General features: G+C 42.4%; 3 protein-coding genes across 10 annotated transcripts; 2 read left to right on the forward strand and 1 right to left on the reverse strand.

Moving 5' to 3' along the window:
- The first annotated feature begins 306 nt into the window (after positions 1-306).
- Positions 307-3,731, forward strand: LOC115679139 (UBP1-associated protein 2B-like). The gene is made up of 2 exons (XM_030602724.2): positions 307-1,805; positions 3,492-3,731. Exon 1 carries the CDS (start codon positions 444-446, stop codon positions 1,803-1,805), a length of 1,362 nt encoding a protein of 453 aa, XP_030458584.1. The 5' UTR covers positions 307-443; the 3' UTR covers positions 3,492-3,731.
- A 1,174-nt stretch (positions 3,732-4,905) lies between these two features.
- Positions 4,906-13,506, forward strand: LOC115679138 (probable peptide/nitrate transporter At3g43790). Of its 6 annotated transcripts, none has more exons than XM_056310012.1 (17): positions 4,906-5,273; positions 5,977-6,017; positions 6,531-6,591; positions 6,720-6,822; positions 6,906-7,008; positions 7,131-7,184; positions 7,273-7,335; positions 7,911-7,960; positions 8,061-8,136; positions 8,697-8,903; positions 9,479-9,566; positions 9,997-10,058; positions 10,181-10,288; positions 10,847-10,891; positions 10,994-11,115; positions 12,495-12,538; positions 13,160-13,505. In XM_056310012.1, the coding sequence occupies exons 1-17, from the start codon at positions 5,117-5,119 to the stop codon at positions 13,270-13,272; spliced, it is 1,497 nt and encodes a 498-aa protein (XP_056165987.1). In that variant the 5' UTR covers positions 4,906-5,116; the 3' UTR covers positions 13,273-13,505. The 6 variants fall into 6 exon arrangements, with proteins under 6 accessions (XP_056165987.1, XP_056165990.1, XP_056165991.1 ...); XM_056310011.1 differs by having other exon boundaries at positions 4,908-5,273; positions 9,997-10,082; positions 13,160-13,503; XM_056310013.1 differs by having other exon boundaries at positions 4,910-5,273; positions 9,997-10,082; positions 11,027-11,115; positions 13,160-13,498.
- Positions 13,507-13,778: 272 nt separating this feature from the next.
- On the reverse strand, positions 13,779-18,974 carry LOC115679143 (calmodulin-7-like). 3 transcript variants are annotated; one of them, XM_056310018.1, is made up of 4 exons: positions 18,753-18,974; positions 17,063-17,432; positions 15,795-15,878; positions 13,779-14,131 (listed from the first exon to the last, which is right to left on the reverse strand). In XM_056310018.1, exons 1-4 carry the CDS (start codon positions 18,826-18,828, stop codon positions 13,993-13,995), a joined length of 669 nt encoding a protein of 222 aa, XP_056165993.1. In that variant the 5' UTR covers positions 18,829-18,974; the 3' UTR covers positions 13,779-13,992. The 3 variants fall into 3 exon arrangements, with proteins under 3 accessions (XP_056165993.1, XP_030458589.2, XP_056165992.1); XM_030602729.2 differs by lacking the exon at positions 15,795-15,878 and having other exon boundaries at positions 18,753-18,963; XM_056310017.1 differs by lacking the exons at positions 13,779-14,131; positions 15,795-15,878 and adding an exon at positions 16,217-16,629 and having other exon boundaries at positions 18,753-18,963.
- Positions 18,975-19,613: the final 639 nt, after the last annotated feature.

Below are 19,613 nucleotides of genomic sequence, written 5' to 3' on the forward strand. Positions count from 1 at the left end.
TCCATCATTGCTTCGACAGATGAAGGGCCAATATCGGAAATCTCAATTTTTGTGGATTGGGTAATTTGTGTACCTCGTAACAACAACACGTGGAGAACACAGGCCTATCGACGATGGAAGTTGTTAATATTGAAAAGCAAAGTTAGTTGTCAAGCACGAAAGGGAAAAACAAACAAAAAAAACTAAAGAGCAGAAGGGCCAGGTTGCCTTGGACTAAGCCCAGAACTCTCACAGGTGCAGGCCCAAAACGACACACGATTCGGCCCACGGTTCGAGCATCATCGTCCCGTCGACATCGCTTCACGCTCGATTTTTCCTCCTTAGCTCGTGTCTCGCAGTTCCACTTATGCTCTGGCTGTCCGGAAGCACACGACGAACTCAGTCCGCCATCTCCTCGGCCGGAGCAAAACCCTAAGACCCATCAAGCCGACTCGTCGAATTCCATGGCCAAGAAGAGGAAAACCGTAGAACCCGAGCCCCAGCCACCTCCTCCGAAGGAGGAATCCGAAGAAGAAGAAGAAGAAGAAGAAGAAGAGGACGAGGATGAAGAAGAAGACGAAGAAGGGAGCGAATCGTCATCCGAAGAGCAGGAAGACGAAGAAGCGTCGGAATCAGAATCCTCCGAGGAAGAAGACGAGGCGTCGAAGCGAGAAACCATCAAGCAACTCCTCGAGCCATTCACCAAAGACCAGCTCATCGCCATCCTCAAGGAAGCCTCCGCGAACGACCCTTCTCTGCTCTCCGAGCTCATCAAATCGACCGAGTCGGACCCCGTTCACCGCAAGATCTTCGTCCACGGCCTCGCCTGGGACACCACGGACGAGGCCCTGACCTCCGCCTTCAAGCCGTTCGGCCCGATCGAGGAATGCAAGGCCGTAAATGATAAGGCCACCGGCCGGTGCAAGGGTTACGGCTTCGTCCTCTTCAAGACGCGCGCCGCGACGCGGAAGGCCCTCAAGGAGCCGCATAAGAAGATCGGCAACCGCATGGCCTCATGCCAGCTCGCGGCCGCCGGTCCCCCATCGGCGGCCCCAGTTTCGTCGGACGCGAGCTCGCGGAAGATGTACATTGCAAACGTGGCGCCACAGGTCAGCACGGAGAAGCTGCGGGCCTTCTTCGCGAAGTTCGGGGAGATTGAGGATGGGCCTTCGGGTATGGATAAAGTGACGGGTAAGTTTAGGGGTTTTGCTATAATTGTTTACAAGAGCCTAGAAGGTATTAATAAGGCATTGGAAGAGCCTGTCAAGGATTTTGAAGGCACGAGGTTGGAGTGCTCTCTTTTTGTGGAAGGTAGAAATTCCAAAACCGTCAAGAAGGCTGCGCCCGCTGCAGCAGCCGTGGGGGGCGGTGCAGTAGGTGGTGCGGGCGCTTCAACGGCCCCAAACAATATCGGGTTTCAGAATTTTCCGGCTGGGTTCAATCAGGGATTAGTCGGTCAGAATTATCACCCGGCGGCGGTTCTTTTGGGGCAGAATGCGGGTTTGGGTTTATTGAATCCTTTTTTGGGATTTGGCGGGGGTTCCTTAAACCAGGTGGTCATGAACCCGTCATTCCCAGGTGCAATTTCTGCTCCTTTGAGCAGAAACACCGGCGCATCAATGGGATTGAATTCTGGTTTTGGCCTGCAACAGGATATTAATAGCATAAGCCCGAGTGTGATCAGTGCATATAATACTCAGGCTGCTTTGCAAGGGTTGGGTGCTTATCAAAACTCCCAGTTGGGTCAGACCTCTGCTTTAGGGGCATCATCAGTAGGGAGAGGACAACCTGGTGCCGGATCTGGTGGGTCGAATTTAGGACGCTAGGTAGGTGATTAATTTTGTAATTTGGTTTTGAATGTTGTTTTATTGTCATTCTTTGCGTTTGATTTGCTTTGTAAACTTTGTTCTTAGGATGCTTAGAAGCATTGGATATATTTTATTAGTTTGTCATGGGTGCTTGAGAAGTTGATATATTTATCTACCATTTGTCCTTGTGGGCACCCAGTGCCCAGTGTTCAAGAAATAAGAACGCGGTTGGACTTAACTTGTGGGAAGCACATCTAACTTAAAGTGTCAATTTGTATTTTAGAATCGACCGTCGAATGCACACAGTAGTTTATTTCAGTTCATTGTGAAGTCTGAGAGCATTGCACAAGTAGCCATGCAATGTCGGGGCTACTTCTAATAATCTCACGGACCTTTCAGAATTTGTTATCAAATGACTCTTCTTACAAATGAAAAGTTTGTTTTTTGGTCGGATTACAAATAAAAGTTGATGTAGCACATTCTCTATGTGTCACGCGGCATGTACGCTGGCCTTCCATCAAATTTTTGACAGGTGGTTAATGGATCGTGAGTTTAAGTTATGTAAGAATAACCTGGTTGAAAATTTTCAAAGTAGAGTGACCTTTTCAAAGTAATCATCAAAGGATTGCGAAGCATGTGACTTTAAACATTTGATTGATCCTCGTTGAAGAAAGCATTTATGTCACAATTTTCTATGAGAGTTTCTGGCTGCTCGGTTAGGTCATGAAATGAGGGTTGAGATTGTGAATGATGGTTTGAGATCCAGTAATTTGAGAAAATTCATCATGTTGTCCATGGATGTCATATTCCCGAAAGAAATCTTTCCATACGAAATACTTGTTTTACTATTAGTGAGTTGTAGATTTCGAGTCTTTATTTTTCTGTTTGAATGAGAAGCTTTTGCCAGCAGAGAGATCAGTCACCAATTCTCATAGTGGCAGATATGCTAATGAGATGGAAGTATTAGAGTAACACTGTTGTCCTATTTCCAAGTGGCTTTATATGGCAAAATGGCGTTGGAGACGCTTTTCTTTGTCCATTTTTTTATTCGATAAGTGGCGTTGGAGACTTTTAGCACTGCGAGTTGTGTAAGGGCTAGAAATGTTAAAGCATGATAGGTCCAGGCCCTTGTGCACCCTGGCAAATATCTGGTTGAGAACTGTAATTGAACTGATGATAGTTATATAAAAGTCTAAATGCTGAAGTTACTTGAGAGTAGAAAGTTATATTGAGTTTACAGAGTAGCTTCAAGCAATATCCTCAGAGCTGCATCAGAAATTTTAGTGAGATTGTCCTTTTGCTTCAGGAGAGCAATCATGTATACAATTGCCTTTCTGTTGATTACAAAAATCTAGGTTTTGCACATGGCGAGTAACATGATACCTCTTTCAGGGGTTCGGGGTGGTTATGAGTCTGGAGGTCGTAATTTTAGACCAGGAAAGTCCATTAGGTGCTATTTACATTCTTTTAGCTCTAATGGTTATTATGAATGGTGTCTGACATCTTTTGGACAATACCCTAGATTACATTTTCTCCATGTTTGTCGTGATTCAATTTGGATGCTAAGGCATGTAAATAACAACTAGTGAGCAGCTTGTTCAAAGTTGGTTCTCCCTTTTCTTGCTTTATTCGGGATTTTTAATAACCCTACGGTACTTTCCTAATTCACTTCAACTCAGAACAACTCTGCCTCTGTGATTGCAGTGGTCAAAAGGATTTGTCAGTCAATGGGCCTTCACAGCTGCAATGCTGTCTCAAAAACCAACCGAGGAGGAGTCGTCTCAAGATGTTCACAAAATCGATCTGTACATTGATGCGACGATGCTGTCTCTAGTCTGAGGTGAAGATGCGTCGACGGTTACTTATTTGTGTTGAATTTGAAGTGTAGACCAACAATTGGCGAGCTGTTCATTGTGAGAAAGCTATATGATTCTTGTTAGTTCTCATTGGGACTCTCTCTCTCTCTCTCTCAAAAAAAAAAAAAAGGTGGATCTTGATTGACATGTAAACTTGTGTAAGCGGTGTGCTGTGCCGACTGTGCCATGTCGCGTCCAGCCACCTAATATTTTCTCGTGAGTGGTCTGGGACTATGCTGACGTGGAGGTCTTGGATCACCAAATATTTTCTCGTGAATTGATTTAGCCTTATAATGCATGTCTGAGGAATGAAAGCCGGAAAAAATCAGGCACGAGAGAAGAAAAATCGAGAGAGAGAGAGATCTCGCAAGTCTCCGCTCTCGAATTGAGCTCTTTTGATTCAGCCATGGCGGAGGGAACAACAAGTTTCCCCCACCAAAGTTTTTTTTCGGTCTTTCTTTTTTAGTTTTTCGGGTATCGCTGGTGCGGCTGGGAGGTGGTGGTGGACCGGTGGTGGAGGTGGAGGGGTTACTGATTGATGCTTGAGAGTGAACTTCGGAGAGCGAGAGCGACAGAGAGAGAGAACTACAAAAAGTAAGTAAAAGAAAATTCTAACAAAAAAAAAAGGGGAGGAGATAAAGGGAGAAATGTTTCCGTACCTGCGAGAGCACAGGCACACGTGTGAACCCCCGCTAGTCAATGTTAAGTTCTGACGTGGTGCTGATCCATCGACGCGTCTGGGTATCGGATCGATTTTAGGGCGAATAGGTTTTGAATCTAGAATTTGAAATCTATCTAGGATTGGTTCCCAATTTTGAAACATGAAACCTAATCTTATTTGTCCCGAGATGGACCTTATTTTTTCGATCCAGTTTCGAGGTGTACCGAAGTACTTGTGTTTCTTTTATTTATTTTTTTGATTTCATTTTTTTATAGTAGAATAATACGGGTAATAAAACGGTTTTCAAATTAAAAGACAACGAGGGCCAGTGAGCAAAGGCGAATTGAGAACGAGCCCCATTCTTGCACCTAACATTTTCTCGTGAGTGGTCCGGGACCACGCTTGACGTGGAGGTCCCGGACCACCTAATTTTTTCTCGTGAATTTGAGAATTTAGCCCTTATCTTGCATGTCTGAGGAATGAAAGCCGGAAAAAAAATCAGGCGCGAGAGAAGAAAAATCGAGACGTGCGACGAAAGACCGCCCGCAAGACGCCAAGGAGGTGGGAATCGGGAGTCGGGCGGCGGGTAACGTGGCATATCCCAAGTTTTTGACGGAACAGAACGCGACATGACGATCAGCGAAAAGCTCCGTTCTTTGTAGTTAACTCCCGACTTCGCTCTCCGCCGTTAATGTCCAGCTCGTCTTCCTCTTCGTCTTCGTCTTCGTTCCGGTAGGAGAGAGAGAGAGAGAGAGAGAGAGAGAGATATCGCGAGTCTCCGCTCTCGAATCGAGAGCTCTTTCGATTCGGCCATGGCGGAGGGGCCCGAGAGCAGCGACGCCGTCCCTCTGTTCGAGAAGGCTTATCACGCCAGCTGTCCCGGGTGCGAGGTCGACCGCCTCAAGCGGGAGCGGAGAGGGATCCCTTACAGGGACCTCTCTTTCATTTGGATCGTCTCCCTATGCACCGGTCAGCCCCGCCTGACTCTCTCTCTCCTTCGCTTTGACGAAACCCCGTCTTTCGTTCGAGTTCCCGCGGGAGTTTATGGAACCTTGTGGGTTTCAATGGCAAATTGATGGGTTGAAACTGTCGTGGCGCGCGAAACGGTTGTGCATGCTCTCGTCTTGTGTTGAAGGACAGTAACTTTGAGGGAGGTTCGACGCGAGTTTAGCTGTCGAGTTGAGCTAGTTTGCGATATGGCGCGTGTTGCTTTTTTAGTTAAGCACTGGACAATGAAATAGAGCGTGATCAGTTATACCATTTCACGCCCTCTGATGAATTTGAGTCTAACATGACTGGAATCTGTTGCAGCAGCAGCAGCAGTAAGTTTTAAAAAGTCTGTTGTTTTTAAGTAGTCAATCAACGGATTCGGTCGATTCAAATTTGAACGAGTGTCCATGTTAAACGATGAACGATATGAGAAGGTTTAATGAGGCATTGTATTGTTTGACGAGTATTTGAGTACTATTTTGTTTTCTTTACCTTCAACTTGTTGGTTCTAATGTTGTCACATTCGTCTCTTTTTCCCGAATGTGAGTAAAAGCGCCGGTTTTATTTAATTCCGAATCTGTTATCCGCGTTTAGATTTTGGGGGGGGGGGATCATCCTCTCTCCTGTAGTATGAAATGATATAATCGTGCTCTGATGATTCGTCTTCCCGCTTTTGTTTCAGCTCTGCCGATCTCGTCACTTTTTCCATTTCTGTACTTCATGGTACGCATCTCCATTCCTAATAAGAACTCACTTTAGTCATTGTACGATGAAGTGTGAAGCTTTTTCTTCTGCTGGTTTCTTAATTTTGCATGCATGCACAAAAAGATAGATTAAGTTGTTGTCACAGTCAGGCACTTCCTTCATTTTACGACTCAATTACAATTCCTACCGTAAAGTTTTCTGCACATTATTCTTGATCTCGCGTGTGTCATTCTGTCGGTACCAAATGCTTTGATTGGAGGACCTTGGTTAGGGTTGTCTCCACTCCAATTCGAATCTTGACAAAGGCTGATTAATCATGTCTCTGGAAGCTTTAATTAAAGCCCATATGGTCACTGTGATAGTAACTCCAACATGTAGAATTAGAATGAGTTACCTGTCGAGAGTGATCTGCCTTTTCCCATTTCGAGCTAGATCTCAAAGCTCCTCAGGAGCATAAATTTCTTCAACTCTGCCCTTGTGCTTCCCATTCTATATCTTCCCAGGACAATTAATCATGACTTCTACTGTCAGATCAGAGACTTCCATATTGCGAAGAGAGAGGAAGACATTGGTTTCTATGCTGGATTTGTAGGTAATGCTGAGAAATTAATTTGTTTTCATTTTAAGGGATCTTGTTTCCAGAAAAAAGATAGGTTAACCTATCTTGTTCCCAATATTCACTGAATCTTTATTACAGATTGATGAGGATCTTCTTTTTAGGGTCTTCATTCATGGTGGGAAGAGCTCTGACATCTGTTTTCTGGGGAGTACTAGCAGATAGATATGGTCGAAAACCAGTTATTCTCATCGGCACATTCTCAGTGTTAGCCTTTTTCCTCCTTTGGCAACTGCAATAGCAATGAAACTAGCTCATTCGAAAGCCTGTTAACATTCATTTGCCATCAGGGTTGTCCTCAATACTCTCTTTGGCCTGAGCACCAGCTTCTGGATGGCCCTTTGTACACGTTTTCTTCTGGGATGCTTCAACAGTCTACTCGGTACTATAAGGGTATGGTTTCTTTCTCTATGCTTAGCTTTTATTTGCATTATAGATGCTGTAGTGCAGGGTTATTTGGTTCCTTTTCCGCAAATGCTAATTTGCGGCTGTTCCTTTGGTTTGTTCTGATTTAGGCTTATGCCTCAGAGGTTTCTACAGAAGAACACCATGCTCTCACTCTATCAGTTGTAAGAAGTTTCGCCTGTTCTCTGGGTGATCATGACCCAAAACAGCATCTGATGCAGTAGCAATTTACTCAAGGGCTTTTCATTTCAGGTCAGTACATCAAGAGGCATGGGGCTCATCATAGGCCCTGCTATTGGAGGTTTCTTTGCACAGGTGTGGGCTTTGCTGCTGCTCAAGTTCCCTTGTCGTCATGCATGATGGTTTTACAAGCCCTATACTTTTTGCCTTATATATTTGAATTCATCAATAACACTGTCGTGGGATTGAATTACCCATAACATATTTTGGGAAAAACACTTTGTTGGATAATTCTCAATCTACCGGTTCATAATTTCGGAATCCAATGTTCAAGGAAATAATTTACCAGTAAGATAGAGCTCGAAAGGTGGAAGTTGGTGACCTGTGAAATGTTCTGGCAATTTTCGTACTTTTTCCTTATTGCTAATTTCACAAGCACGTATGATTTTCTGTCAATCTCCTTTTTCCATTGTTTTGCATGGTAAAATTAATCATCCTCCGGTGGTTTCTTTTCATAGAATTAATTATAACAAGGATTATTATTCAACAAACTAGGATTGATGAATCAGTGTCCTTCTATCATGCCAGGGCTAGAGCTTCAATTTTATGGAAGGCATCTCTGAATTTTCTCAATCTCATTCTTATCCCCCTTTAGCTGTCTGGAAGTCTTTTTGGACTTATTTCTTACAGTTTATCTTTGGGTGCATCAGCCTGCAGAAAAATATCCGGGTTTGTTCTCTCAGAGCTCTATCTTTGGAAGGTATATGACTATCATCTTGATCAGGATTCCATGGAGAACCTTTCTATCCATCTTTACATGCTGGTAATATAACCTCTCATGCATATATGCATCTTTGCAGATATCCCTACTTCTTGCCGTGCCTCCTAATATCGATTTATGCGGCAGGAGTATTCATTTCTTGCTGGTGGCTACCTGTAAGTTTCAAATAAAATTCTAGTAATCTTATTCATTCAGGAAATGGCAGTTTTCGGTCTTGTAAAGCTGAATCCATCGATTCAATGTCATATTTCAAAAGTCCAGCATGTTTTTGTCCCTTTGAAATTTGAGCAAAAACGAGCAGCATATAGGATTTTTTCCGATATGAAACCAAGAGGTTCATAGACTGGAGTAAAATCATAACTGTTGCGCATATGCATATGCTTTATGCGCACTGTTACTTTGTCCAAGTTGGTCGGTAAAATAATTCCTTTTGTAACTCAAGGACTTGATTTTTCTTTTATTGAATCATTGGAAGTCTGGATCAGCCCATCTGCTGAAGTAGAGTCATCAATAACTTCATTTGTGAGAAAAGTTGAAAGTAGGGGAAATGAAGCTGATAATAACTATACTTGTTTGAAATGGCCATTATTCTTCATGATAGTACTGAACTATGTTGTTTTGCCAAAATTGCCATTCCACTTGTAAATATGTCTCGGTTATAACTTAGAGGTAATTGCTTATGCAAAGTTGTCACAAAATATCTATGACAATGCAGGAAACACTGCACGTGCATGAAAGCACAGATGGTAGGGGCTCGTGTGATGAGGTGGAAATTTCGTGTGATTCATCTGATACTACAAAACATGATACAGAAGTTGAGGAACAGAAAACTTACGAAGAAAATCTCCTCAAGAATTGGCCACTGATGTCCACTATCATTGTTTATTGTGTTTTCTCGCTTCAAGAAATTGCTTACTCAGAGGTGAATTCTGTTCTTATCCGTTATATCTCTCTGATAGTGCTCACAAACACGGTGCATATTGCTATATTGATCCTCTTAAGTGATAGAATCTACTCAATTGTACGATTTGCAAGGTCAATGGTCTGCAACACGGATTGAGGTCATAGGCATCTGAGGCTGATCCTTTTATCTACCTAAGCTTATATAAGGTTAATGATCTGCAACTCAGATTAAGGTCATAGGTATCTGAGGCTGATCCTCTTATCTGCCTAAGCTTATATAAGGTCCAATATAAGTTCATGATTCGGGGTCTAACTTGTGTTTAGGGCATCTGCTTTCTGCTTCTGCGATTGTTCCAGACGTGTCTTTATTGCCTTCAGTTAGTTCATTTTGTTCGATGGTGAGTCATTGTTCGAACTTCGAACGTTAGGTGCATTCTCAGTCTCAAGAATTCTGTCTCGTCAAATTTCAGTCTTGTGGTCCATGACACTGAGCAAGATTGGGATCGGTTGGTTTTTTCGAGTTCTCAGTCTTGAGAAAAAAGGGAAGGTCTTGAAACATGCCATTAAATCAACTGCCCTTTCATTCATTCACAGATATTCTCACTGTGGGCTGTCAGTGAAAGAAAGTATGGAGGGCTGAACTTTTCATCTCAAGATGTTGGTGAAGTTCTAGCTATTTCAGGTACATACTTTTGTAGATCTGCACAACAGCTGAATTTCCCACCAGGAAAAGGTCCTTATGCAATGACAAAGGAAAGCTTCTTATTCTTGAGTAACTGGGTTGCTTTGTCACTGTGTCATCTTAACTTGTCTTCAAATCATTGGAGAAGTGGGAACAACTGGACTTACAAAGAAGGCTGGTTACTATTGGGTAGCAAGAGTGAAAGAGGGTGCTTGTTTCTTTTTTTGGGGGGGGGGGGGTGGGGTTGAATAGATGTCGAAGAAAGAGGCAACAACTTCGATATCATTTTAAGTTTATAATTCAAGTGTGGATTCTGATGTATCATCGAGTTCAGTACTCAATACTGTAAGCTTAGGTTGACTTGCATTTGCATCATCGGATTATATGGTTCAACAGTTTAGCTAACTATTGGGAATGGCAATGTCATCAGGGTTTGGTCTTTTACTGTTTCAACTTCTTCTATATCCCTGGGTCGAGAGAATTCTTGGGCCAGTAATGATCACTCAACTATCAGCTGTAAAGTTTGATCTTTCACCTAGTTTCCTCATTTCATTTTTTAAATGTAGTTTTTGCGATAGAGTTGAAAATTAATGTTTTTGGTTACTCGTTTCCAGGGCATATCTATCCCATTGCTGTCAAGTTACCCTTTTATAGCCATGCTTTCTGGATTAACGCTTCACATAGCAATAAATTTCGCATCCATATTAAGGAATGCTCTTTCTGTGAGTATCTGCTGCTCTTTCAAGTATAGGGGATAATCATTTATGCCTCAAGTCTTGTCTCTTTTTGTCATTTTCTAATTAGCCTTCGTTGTCAAAGTATGTAATCACTATTGTTTCATGTATTCTCTGGTTACATAACAATATTTTCGAACTTACTCAATGTCAAAGTGATTCCTTTCCAGGGAATTCACAGAATATTTACTTAATCAATAGATGTGCATATATGTATTATTTCTACATTTCTTGATGATTTGAGCCATTTATGACGAAGATGGATTGGAATAGCACTTACATTTTCACAATTTCATATCCACTTCATTTTAATTGTTCTATCAGCCTCTGTGTCCTTAGCTTAGTCTAAATCCTGAGGATATTTTGCTGGGCAGTTTGCAGACTAGAAATAATTTGACACTGATAAGGCCTCCTTTGAGAATTTCTTGCGATGACATATTTTGTGATGCTATTGTTCATGTTGTCATTGTAATTGAATGAGTTCTTCTTGAGTAGAAACCTTTTCATTGTATATCACACGATATGAATGTTATCCGACCTATGCAGGTATCTGGTGTCACTGGAATATTCATATTGCTCAACAATGCTGTTGTAAGTTTACCATCCGCGTTAATAAATAATTTGATAGGCATTCTGTTTCATCTGTTTTTTAGCGGGAGAACTACCTAAGCTTAGCACGATTGTTGTGCTTAGGACATTATCTTTTCACCTTCTACTGCTTTGCAGCCCCAGCACCAAAGAGGAGCTGCTAATGGTATTTCCATGACTGCAATGTCTATCTCAAAGGCATTTGGCCCTGCATGCGGAGGTGCCCTGTAAGTCAAGTTAATGTAATTAATATCTAGTTGATATCTGCTCATTGTAAAAAGTATGTATGGAGCTTGCAGTAGAGGCAGCAGCCAATTCACTGAAAGAGTAGTGCTAAGCAGCAGTCTGCCTCCCTTTTTCTTTATCAGATTATTGAGGTGCACCAAGGGGACACCTACCCATTTACAAAATCATTCACACTATATTGAGTCCACAAGGTCCAGAATAGCATTTACATCAGAGGTCATGCTATGTGATACCAAAAAATAAAGTACGAAGCCAAGTGACTCTAAATTCCGCAATCCAGCTCTCAGAATGTCAAAGTTTTTAGCGTTTTCCCTCCGTATCAGCCAAAAAGTTGCCAGAGAGATCAATGATTCATTTTCTCTACATTCCTTCTCATGCAGTGCTTCTGTATTCCTCATCTCCATTACTTTAGTAATTAGGTATTGGCTGTAAATTTTGAGTCTTCATAGAAATTTGTGCATGTTCTCGCAGAGTACTCTGCGAAGATGACTTCTGCAAAGGGGTGAGTAGCAGGGACAGATTTGCACAGACATATATTTTTTTTCTTCTTAGCTCTTCTTAAACATAGGCATCTGACTCCTCCTTTTGGCTTATCAATTGATTTTTTGATTTTTGGTATGTCTCTGTCCCAGAAAAATTGATCATCAGACACAATAAGAAAGCAATTGAAAATTGCCCTGTCAAATCTACGACACCCCTTTAAAAGGGGCATTAATGTACTTATTTTGCTAGCCTAGAATAAATCTAGATGTGACACTTCGTTCAATTAATTGATATAAATATTTGGATATATCTGTCAAAGTTTTAAGGAGTCTTGCAAATGTAATATCAATACTGTGGTATTCAAAAGCAATGGGCAGTGCTCACTGATACTGGATAAAGAGTTGCCTGTGGTAGCATCTGAACATGGACAACTGAGTCACGATGGGTCTGGGATCCACCGTCGAGCGTGTATAGTTCTTGTATTGTCTCTACTGTTAGTGTCTAGCCGGAAAAAGGCCAATGTGGATCTGGGACTGGGATAGCTTTCCTTTTCAGGTAAGAGTGTACTAGTTCCCCCATGTTCTCGTTATAAGTAGCTTCCATAGATCTCATTCATGTTATGATAATTAGATTTGTAGTGAATTCAGGATATTCCTAATATCTCATTTAGCCTTTCTGAAGCTTGCTCTCCTTTGAGTACAAATCATCTCATCTGAATGAACCAGCTTCTCTGGTTGGTGTCGCACATAAGTGCTTGTACTGTAAGTTCACTTGGTCAATGCTCAAAAAACATGGATATTAAGGTAGTATATCTGCCGGTATGTGAATGTCACTGCTTCAGTAACTTCTTTTTCTTAATCTCTTCTCTATTCTGCAGGTTTTCTTGGGCCCAGAGGCGGCAAGTAGCGACCTTCCTCCCTGGTATACACTTGTGCTCACATTGTCTACAGTCTTGTTTAAAACTAAATTCTTCCAGCACTTGTTTGAGTGGGAGGGCTTGGTGTAAACTCAGCATGCACCTTTACTATTGATGGATTGTGGATATTTATGTCCCCATATTCGAAAATTATCTAGTTGCACCGCTTTACGTAGCAGTATGGCAAGTTTAATTAGTTCTTGACTCTGCTTTCAGACAATGGGACGAGAAAACTATTGTTTTTTTAAGTTAGCTGTCCGTGCGTCACATTTTAAAGTAGTTAAAATCCCGTTTGCATCTGAGGATGTCAGTATCCCAAGAGGTAGAGCATAAGAAAGTAGAGATCTTAGCAAGGATCTCAAGCTGCTAGGACCATAAAGGATTGCAATTAAAAATCTCGATTCTGTGCATTTTTTGGAATGTATGAGCTCAGTTTTTTCATGAACTGGGATTACTTAAAATCCAGAGCTTACTTTACTAATTATTAATCTAGTGATTAACATATTTTGAAATTTTGGATTATGTAAATGTAGACTTAAATTCTAGGTTTATGGATGCTATCATCTTTTGTAGTTGCGATCTCACCAAAAGCTCATCATCCTAATTATTCAACTTTCCTTTGTAAGGTGCAAAATTTTCCATGATTTCAAGGATCTCTGTTCTCTGGTTTCCTGCCCTGACTTTGATTGAGCAGAATGCCAGAACATGTGCTGCTTCTTGTTTCAGATTAATCAGTTAATTGCAATATAATCCTATTTGTTCCGTCTCATTTCCACCCTACCACCGTCAACTTTGCTAATATAAATATTTATTATATCGCAACGGCATTTGCGAATGGTGACACACACTGATGTAAAGTTACTGATCAGCTCTTTGAGCTTTAAGATGGTTGTGACTGTACCACGAGTTATATCCGCATCTCTTCCACGGTGCTTCTGCATTCCATATGGCCGAATTGCTTCCTGCAGCCTATGCCTCATATTTCTCTGGAATGCAGGTGATCAAATGGTCTTCTTCGTATTGAACTTGCTTCAGATGATCGGGTTGATTCTCACCTTCAAGCCTTTCTTGGCCCAACCCCGTGAGCGAAGAGCAGCTTCCCTTACTTAAAGAGCAGCTTCCCTTACTTAAAGCAACGGGAGGTTCATATTCAAGTATACAAGCCTGCCCTTCTAGGCCTCAGACTTGAGTCTAGCAGTGGGCTTTATAGGTATAGCATAGCATAGCACACAAGGTCCCAACATGTGATGCACTGGAAAATGTCTAGATTAATAAGATTTACGCATACACGAATGTGTTCATACCGGACATGCCCACTTGTTCATTCGGTGCACATCATTATGCTTATTAAAGAAACACGACTTTGGCACGTTTGTTAAAAGCTGCCTTACATTCGAAGTGTTGGAGATAGGAAGCCATGATCGACACGGTGCGAATAAGGCGGTAGACGTGTTGGCTTTCAGAGGAAGAAGCACTCGAAAATGGGTCTCTTGCGACCGGGTTTCGTGGTTCCGTTGACTTTACCTCCCTTCGAGGGCACGCGCACGCAGCCACTCGTGCCGGTCAATTTGTTCATCTCCGCCCTCTTCTGCCTTCTCCTGCCATTAAAAGTTATAGAGATCGTTAAGGTGAGTAAAAAAGAACAAAAACCAAAGGCCATCTCTTTTCCTGCTTTCTTTCGTTACTTTTTTTTTTTTTACTGTTTTTGCGTCGAGGACAAGGATTGCCTTGGTAGATTTCACGAGGCATTACGACGCACAGCAAACAGAAAAGTGAGAAAGCAGATGTGGAATGACGCGTCAAGTAGCTTCAAAGTATCAAATTCCCCAACCATGAAAGTGGAGAACACGAGAAGCATGAAAGGCGATTGCAAAAGATAAAGACTCCCTTAGAAGAATTTTATTCGGGCGAACAAAAATGTCCTCTCGTATAAGAGCTATCGTATCCATCAAAAGGGGCGTGTCGTGCAATGGCTCCAGGCACCCCTTTTCCAGAAAAGGAGCGATTCTATACCAAGCTTTGATATAAGAAACACGTGATCAGACCAAAGAAAAGAGCAATAAAATATTCAATTAAAACATAAGAAGAAATATGAGATATTATATTCGAATAAATACTACTTACAGAGACTTTCGTCACAATAATTTGCATCCATATCTCTGCACTTAAGTGATTAGACCGTCCTATATGATTAGGCCTCTCGACCGTGGGTTTACTTGGGAAAATATTTCTAGCCTATATGCAAAACATCATTTAAAAAAAAAAAAACCCTTACTTACTTCAACAGTTTTGGACGAATGACATATTGAAATTTTTCTAACACTAATGCAGGACATAACAAAAATCCCAAAACTTTTATATGTTTTTCTCCATTTTCCACTTCCAAGGTTTTTCTTTTGAAGTGCGTACTCCACTGGGCCAATCAAGCTTCTTGTAACCAAAGTGGGCCCCGTCCACATAAAGATGCATTGATTTCTAGCTTATGGACCCCTTTCTTTGTTAACGACACTGATCTTATCACCAAACTTATCATCTAAAACCAAAGAAACACGTCCGCATCATCCCACTATATCCGCAGAGACGCCTTATACGACTCACAGAGGACCCACAAGGACAACACAAGTCTTAGATGTGCCCCCGTGACATCAGAAATGGGAAGAACAGCTCATAAATTTCTGAGGAAGGCGAAACGCTTCATCGATCCCTTGCCATAGATTTCCCTGGAAAATCGTACTTAGAGCCCACAGGGAACAAAGCTATCACGAGATCCTCTATCCTCACTTTCGCTTCTTTAGACCAGACGAATTGCACTTTTATTTGTATTACCGACTCTTTTGTTTATTTTGTGCGGTCATTGTAATTGCATGTACAAAAGTTAAAACTATCCTTAGAAAACAAGAAAAAAGTTTCCAAGGCTAATTAGAATCTCAAGGGTTGGCCAAGATTCACTGATCTTGGTACGCGAGAAAGGGTTACAAACAAATTCCCCAACGGAATTTTTTACGACGACAGCCCAACGAGGCCGAGAACAAAGTTTCACATCACCAAAGTATATTGTTAAAAAGCAACGGAATGAAGATTTAAGACCAGGGTAAATGATGCAATGCATCATCTCGAACGATGTGGCAAGTCTTTAGAAAGATTGGAATCCACGAGCCAGTGTCAAATAATGAACCAATTGTGATGCGCAGATAACTGTACTCTCCCCGTTCCCACCTTCATACGCCAGGAAGACCAAAAACATTCTGAATGACAACTTACCAAAGTGCGCAGAAGAACAGAATTGCCACGAGCCGATGACCGAATTTCCTCTGAATGGTTGCCTCCTTTGTCTCGCCTCTTACGCTACAAGCAAGAAGATGTCATCTAAGTGGCTGTTCTATGCGATTAACTGGACCAATGCTTCCTCTCATCGGAACTACGCATGATAATATCGATTTCCTGCTCATTGGTATCCCACTTTGGTTTTCATTTTAACCTTTATGGGGGTTACTTGAAGGAGACCAATTCCGTCTCACTAACATATTCAACCATTGCTACCCAAAGAACACGTAAAGTCCCTACTCAGCCCAAACGAAACTTACATGCACCTCCATTACTCCACAGAACAAGTAAGCACGTATCTACTCAACAGAACTCGCGACAGTTCTTGGATAAGGAAATCGATATTTTGGATACAGTAATTGGACAAATATGACCAGGAAGAGGATGGTTTACTGTCTCTCCAGCCCTCTATAAAGGTTGGGAGGATCTTGAAACTGAAGGGAATTTCCTTTTAGCAAATAATGTGAGCGCGCGAGATACGGGAGAATTGTGAATGGAACCAATTCTCCATTGTAATGTAAAAGAAGTGGCGAGACATGAAGAGGCAAAAGGTAGCAACCCAAAGTACACAATCGGACAAAGAACGAGTGATACGTATACCAAACGATGTCGGATATATCACCAAAAGGGGATAGGACGATCAAAATAGAAAGGAATCAAATCCAGCTTTCCGCATTACCTTTATCCAAAACCTGCTATTGTACGGCACATTTCCAAAGGAAATCCACCAACAAGTGGTCAACTGCGAAACCTGTTAGATGCCACACTACCACTGTCGATATGCAAGCAAAAGATCAAGCCACTGATGGAGAACATGAAACTCCAATTTCCTATAAGACAAGAAGTATTCACGCAAAAACTGCAAAGATCTAAACTAGCAACCAGAATTGCCATAGACAAGTGGGAAAACATACGGTTCTCCAATTGTTCTAGATTCATGTACCTAACTAAGGGGCATATAAGAAAAGGAGAAGGAAACTAAAGGTCCGACTAAACTAACATAGAAAGCAGACCAAACAAGTAAACATACAAACAAAGAGTGCCACTCAAGGATGCAAAATAAGTAAGAAAGAAACAGCCACCCAACAAAAGCTACTGACACAATTCATGAGGCCCTAGGAAATAAAGTGTCATCAACTTATCTGCCCTGTTCCCTTATCATTCAATCATACGCAATGAGAAGACTGGTTTAGGTGTGTTCTCACTTGGCCATCATGACTCTGACGAACTCCTCATAATTGATTTGGCCGTCACCATCAACATCAGCCTCACGGATCATTTCATCAACTTCCTCATCAGTCAGCTTCTCACCGAGATTTGTCATGACATGGCGGAGCTCAGCTGCCGAGATGAAGCCATTCTGGTCCTTGTCAAAAACTCGGAAGGCTTCCTTAAGCTCCTCTTCGGAGTCGGTATCCTTCATCTTCCGAGCCATCAAGTTGAGGAACTCTGGAAAATCAATCGTACCGTTTCCATCAGCATCAACCTCATTAATCATGTCCTGGAGCTCTGCCTCAGTTGGGTTCTGTCCAAGTGACCTCATTACAGTCCCAAGCTCCTTGGTGGTTATGCAACCTGCAATGAAACTGAACATCAGGCAGGACATCGGTGGAAGGTTCACCACGTAACAAAGAAATTATCACTAGAACTATTTCCTATTGTTGCTCGCATAATCTTCCCGCGCATTCACTTACTTCCAGCTCTGGACATTCCAGACTACGGACGTTCTGACAAAGAAATGTCATTGAATGACAAGAATGAAATGAAAACCCCCTTCCTAAGCAACCAGGTTGCAACAGCAAGTACTAAAGAACATAGGAGTGATGAACAACATGATCAAGCACCCAGCTACACTTTTTAACATCAACATGAACGTGTCGGCCAAAAAAGGAAATCGTGGAACATGACAGAGGCTGATGGCCTTCGGCAAGAGAAGATAACAAACTCAAGTATGGCGGGCACCAAACTACAAAATCGACCTTCAAACAAATTAATTTTACTGCTAATCATCGCTAATAGTTTAAGATCCTACTCCTACTATGTTGTTTTATCGATTTCTAGTCAAAGCACGAGAAGGGCCTACGATCGTCAATTTAGAGTAGATGAACACGTTTTTCTTAAATGGTATAAAGAGATCTCGACGCCATGCCATAAAGTACAAAAAAAAATGCTTCCTACTCCAGAAGATCTTCGAGAGCTAACACAAACAGGGAGACAGAGCTGAAAAGGAAAACACAGTTCGCACAACTACGTCATAAACAAATGCTACAAGAGAACCCCACACGCCCCAAAAGTCCATCTATGCGCGTACTGGAGTACCTAATTTTTCAGCTCGTGTTTCTGCCAATAATTCACGACACGGAATTCAAAGCCCCGGAAATTTTACTCCGCACAGATCGTGAAAGAAAAAGAAAAAGTCAAACTCCACAGCAACACATCAAACGGGAGCCAAATCCAATCACATATTGACCCAACAATCGGTAGACGAAGCGAACAACCTCCCGAATCCACCGTAAAATCACCAGAGATCATCGAAGCCCCAACACATCAAACGGAGCAGCAGGACCTGCCATCCCCTCCCCCCTTAAAAGGACATCAAACGAGCTCAAACACTTCAAAAACTTCAACCAAGAACAAACAACAGCCAAAAAATCAGACGCCGCCGCCCGCACGCCACGCCACGGCACGTCGGACCAAGCCGAGACCGACCCCGAGGAACCAAAAAACCAACACCAGAAAACGGATCCATCGATCGCCCGAACAGCTCCGAAAACCGGAATCGAAACAGTCGAGAGCGACGCAACGCCACAGCACAGCGAGGAAATCGAACCGGCCGCGAGCCGGCGAATCGAACGAGAATCGAAGGCAGCGAGAGAGAGAGAGAGAGAGAGAGACCGTCGCCGTCCTTGTCGAAGAGGCTGAAGGCCTCCTTGAACTCGGAGATCTGATCGTCGGTGAGCTGATCCGCCATGCTTCCCCTGGTCCCGGCGGCGAGATTTCTTCCCCCCGCACCACACGCGCGCACACACAACCCCGCGTCGCCGCCTGCCGAAAACGGGAGGAATTCCGAAAGGGAGAGAGGCGAAGAGCGAAGAAGGAGAAGGAGAAGGAGAAGGAGAAGGAGGAGGAGGTCGTGTCCGCGTCTGGCTCGTCTCGGCAGACTAGACGACGGAGAGTTGAATTAATACTAGTCGCAGCAGCAGCGGAGTGTGCGCAAATTACTCCTAAAATAAATAAAATAAAGTAAAGTGAAGGAAAAAGAACAAAAAATAAAATAAAATAAAAGATAAGGAGGGAAAAAGTTGCCCCCGCCCCCACAGCTTCTCCTTCGAGGAAAAGGCATCTCATTCTCTCGCTCGCTCTCTCTCTTCACGGAATCTTGTCCTCAATTTCCTGTAATCTTGCTTTGATCCTTTTCTTTTCCTAAGTGCCGCCGGCGCTGGGTGGGTGAAGCTTCTTTGCTTTTGCCCTTCTTCTTCTTTTTTTTTTATTTAATATCACGAAATATCTCAAATTAGTATACTTACGATAAATTTACCCCAGATTAATTTTTTAATCACCAAATATCATAAACCAGTATACCTGCGATGAGTTTACCCTCTGATAGTTTCGATTAAATTTTATCGTTAAATTGCTGTATTTAATGACACGTGGTTGTTAACGGGTGTACCGGTTTAGAGTTTTGCCCTCCGTTTGTCACAGGTGTACCAATCTGTGATTTTTCAGAAGGTAAATTTGCCACAAATGTACCAGTTT

This window comes from Syzygium oleosum, unplaced genomic scaffold (genome assembly GCF_021117445.2).
Source record: "Syzygium oleosum isolate NSW1041296 unplaced genomic scaffold, Sole_v2.1 Sole_v2.03, whole genome shotgun sequence".
NCBI lineage: Eukaryota > Viridiplantae > Streptophyta > Magnoliopsida > Myrtales > Myrtaceae > Syzygium > Syzygium oleosum.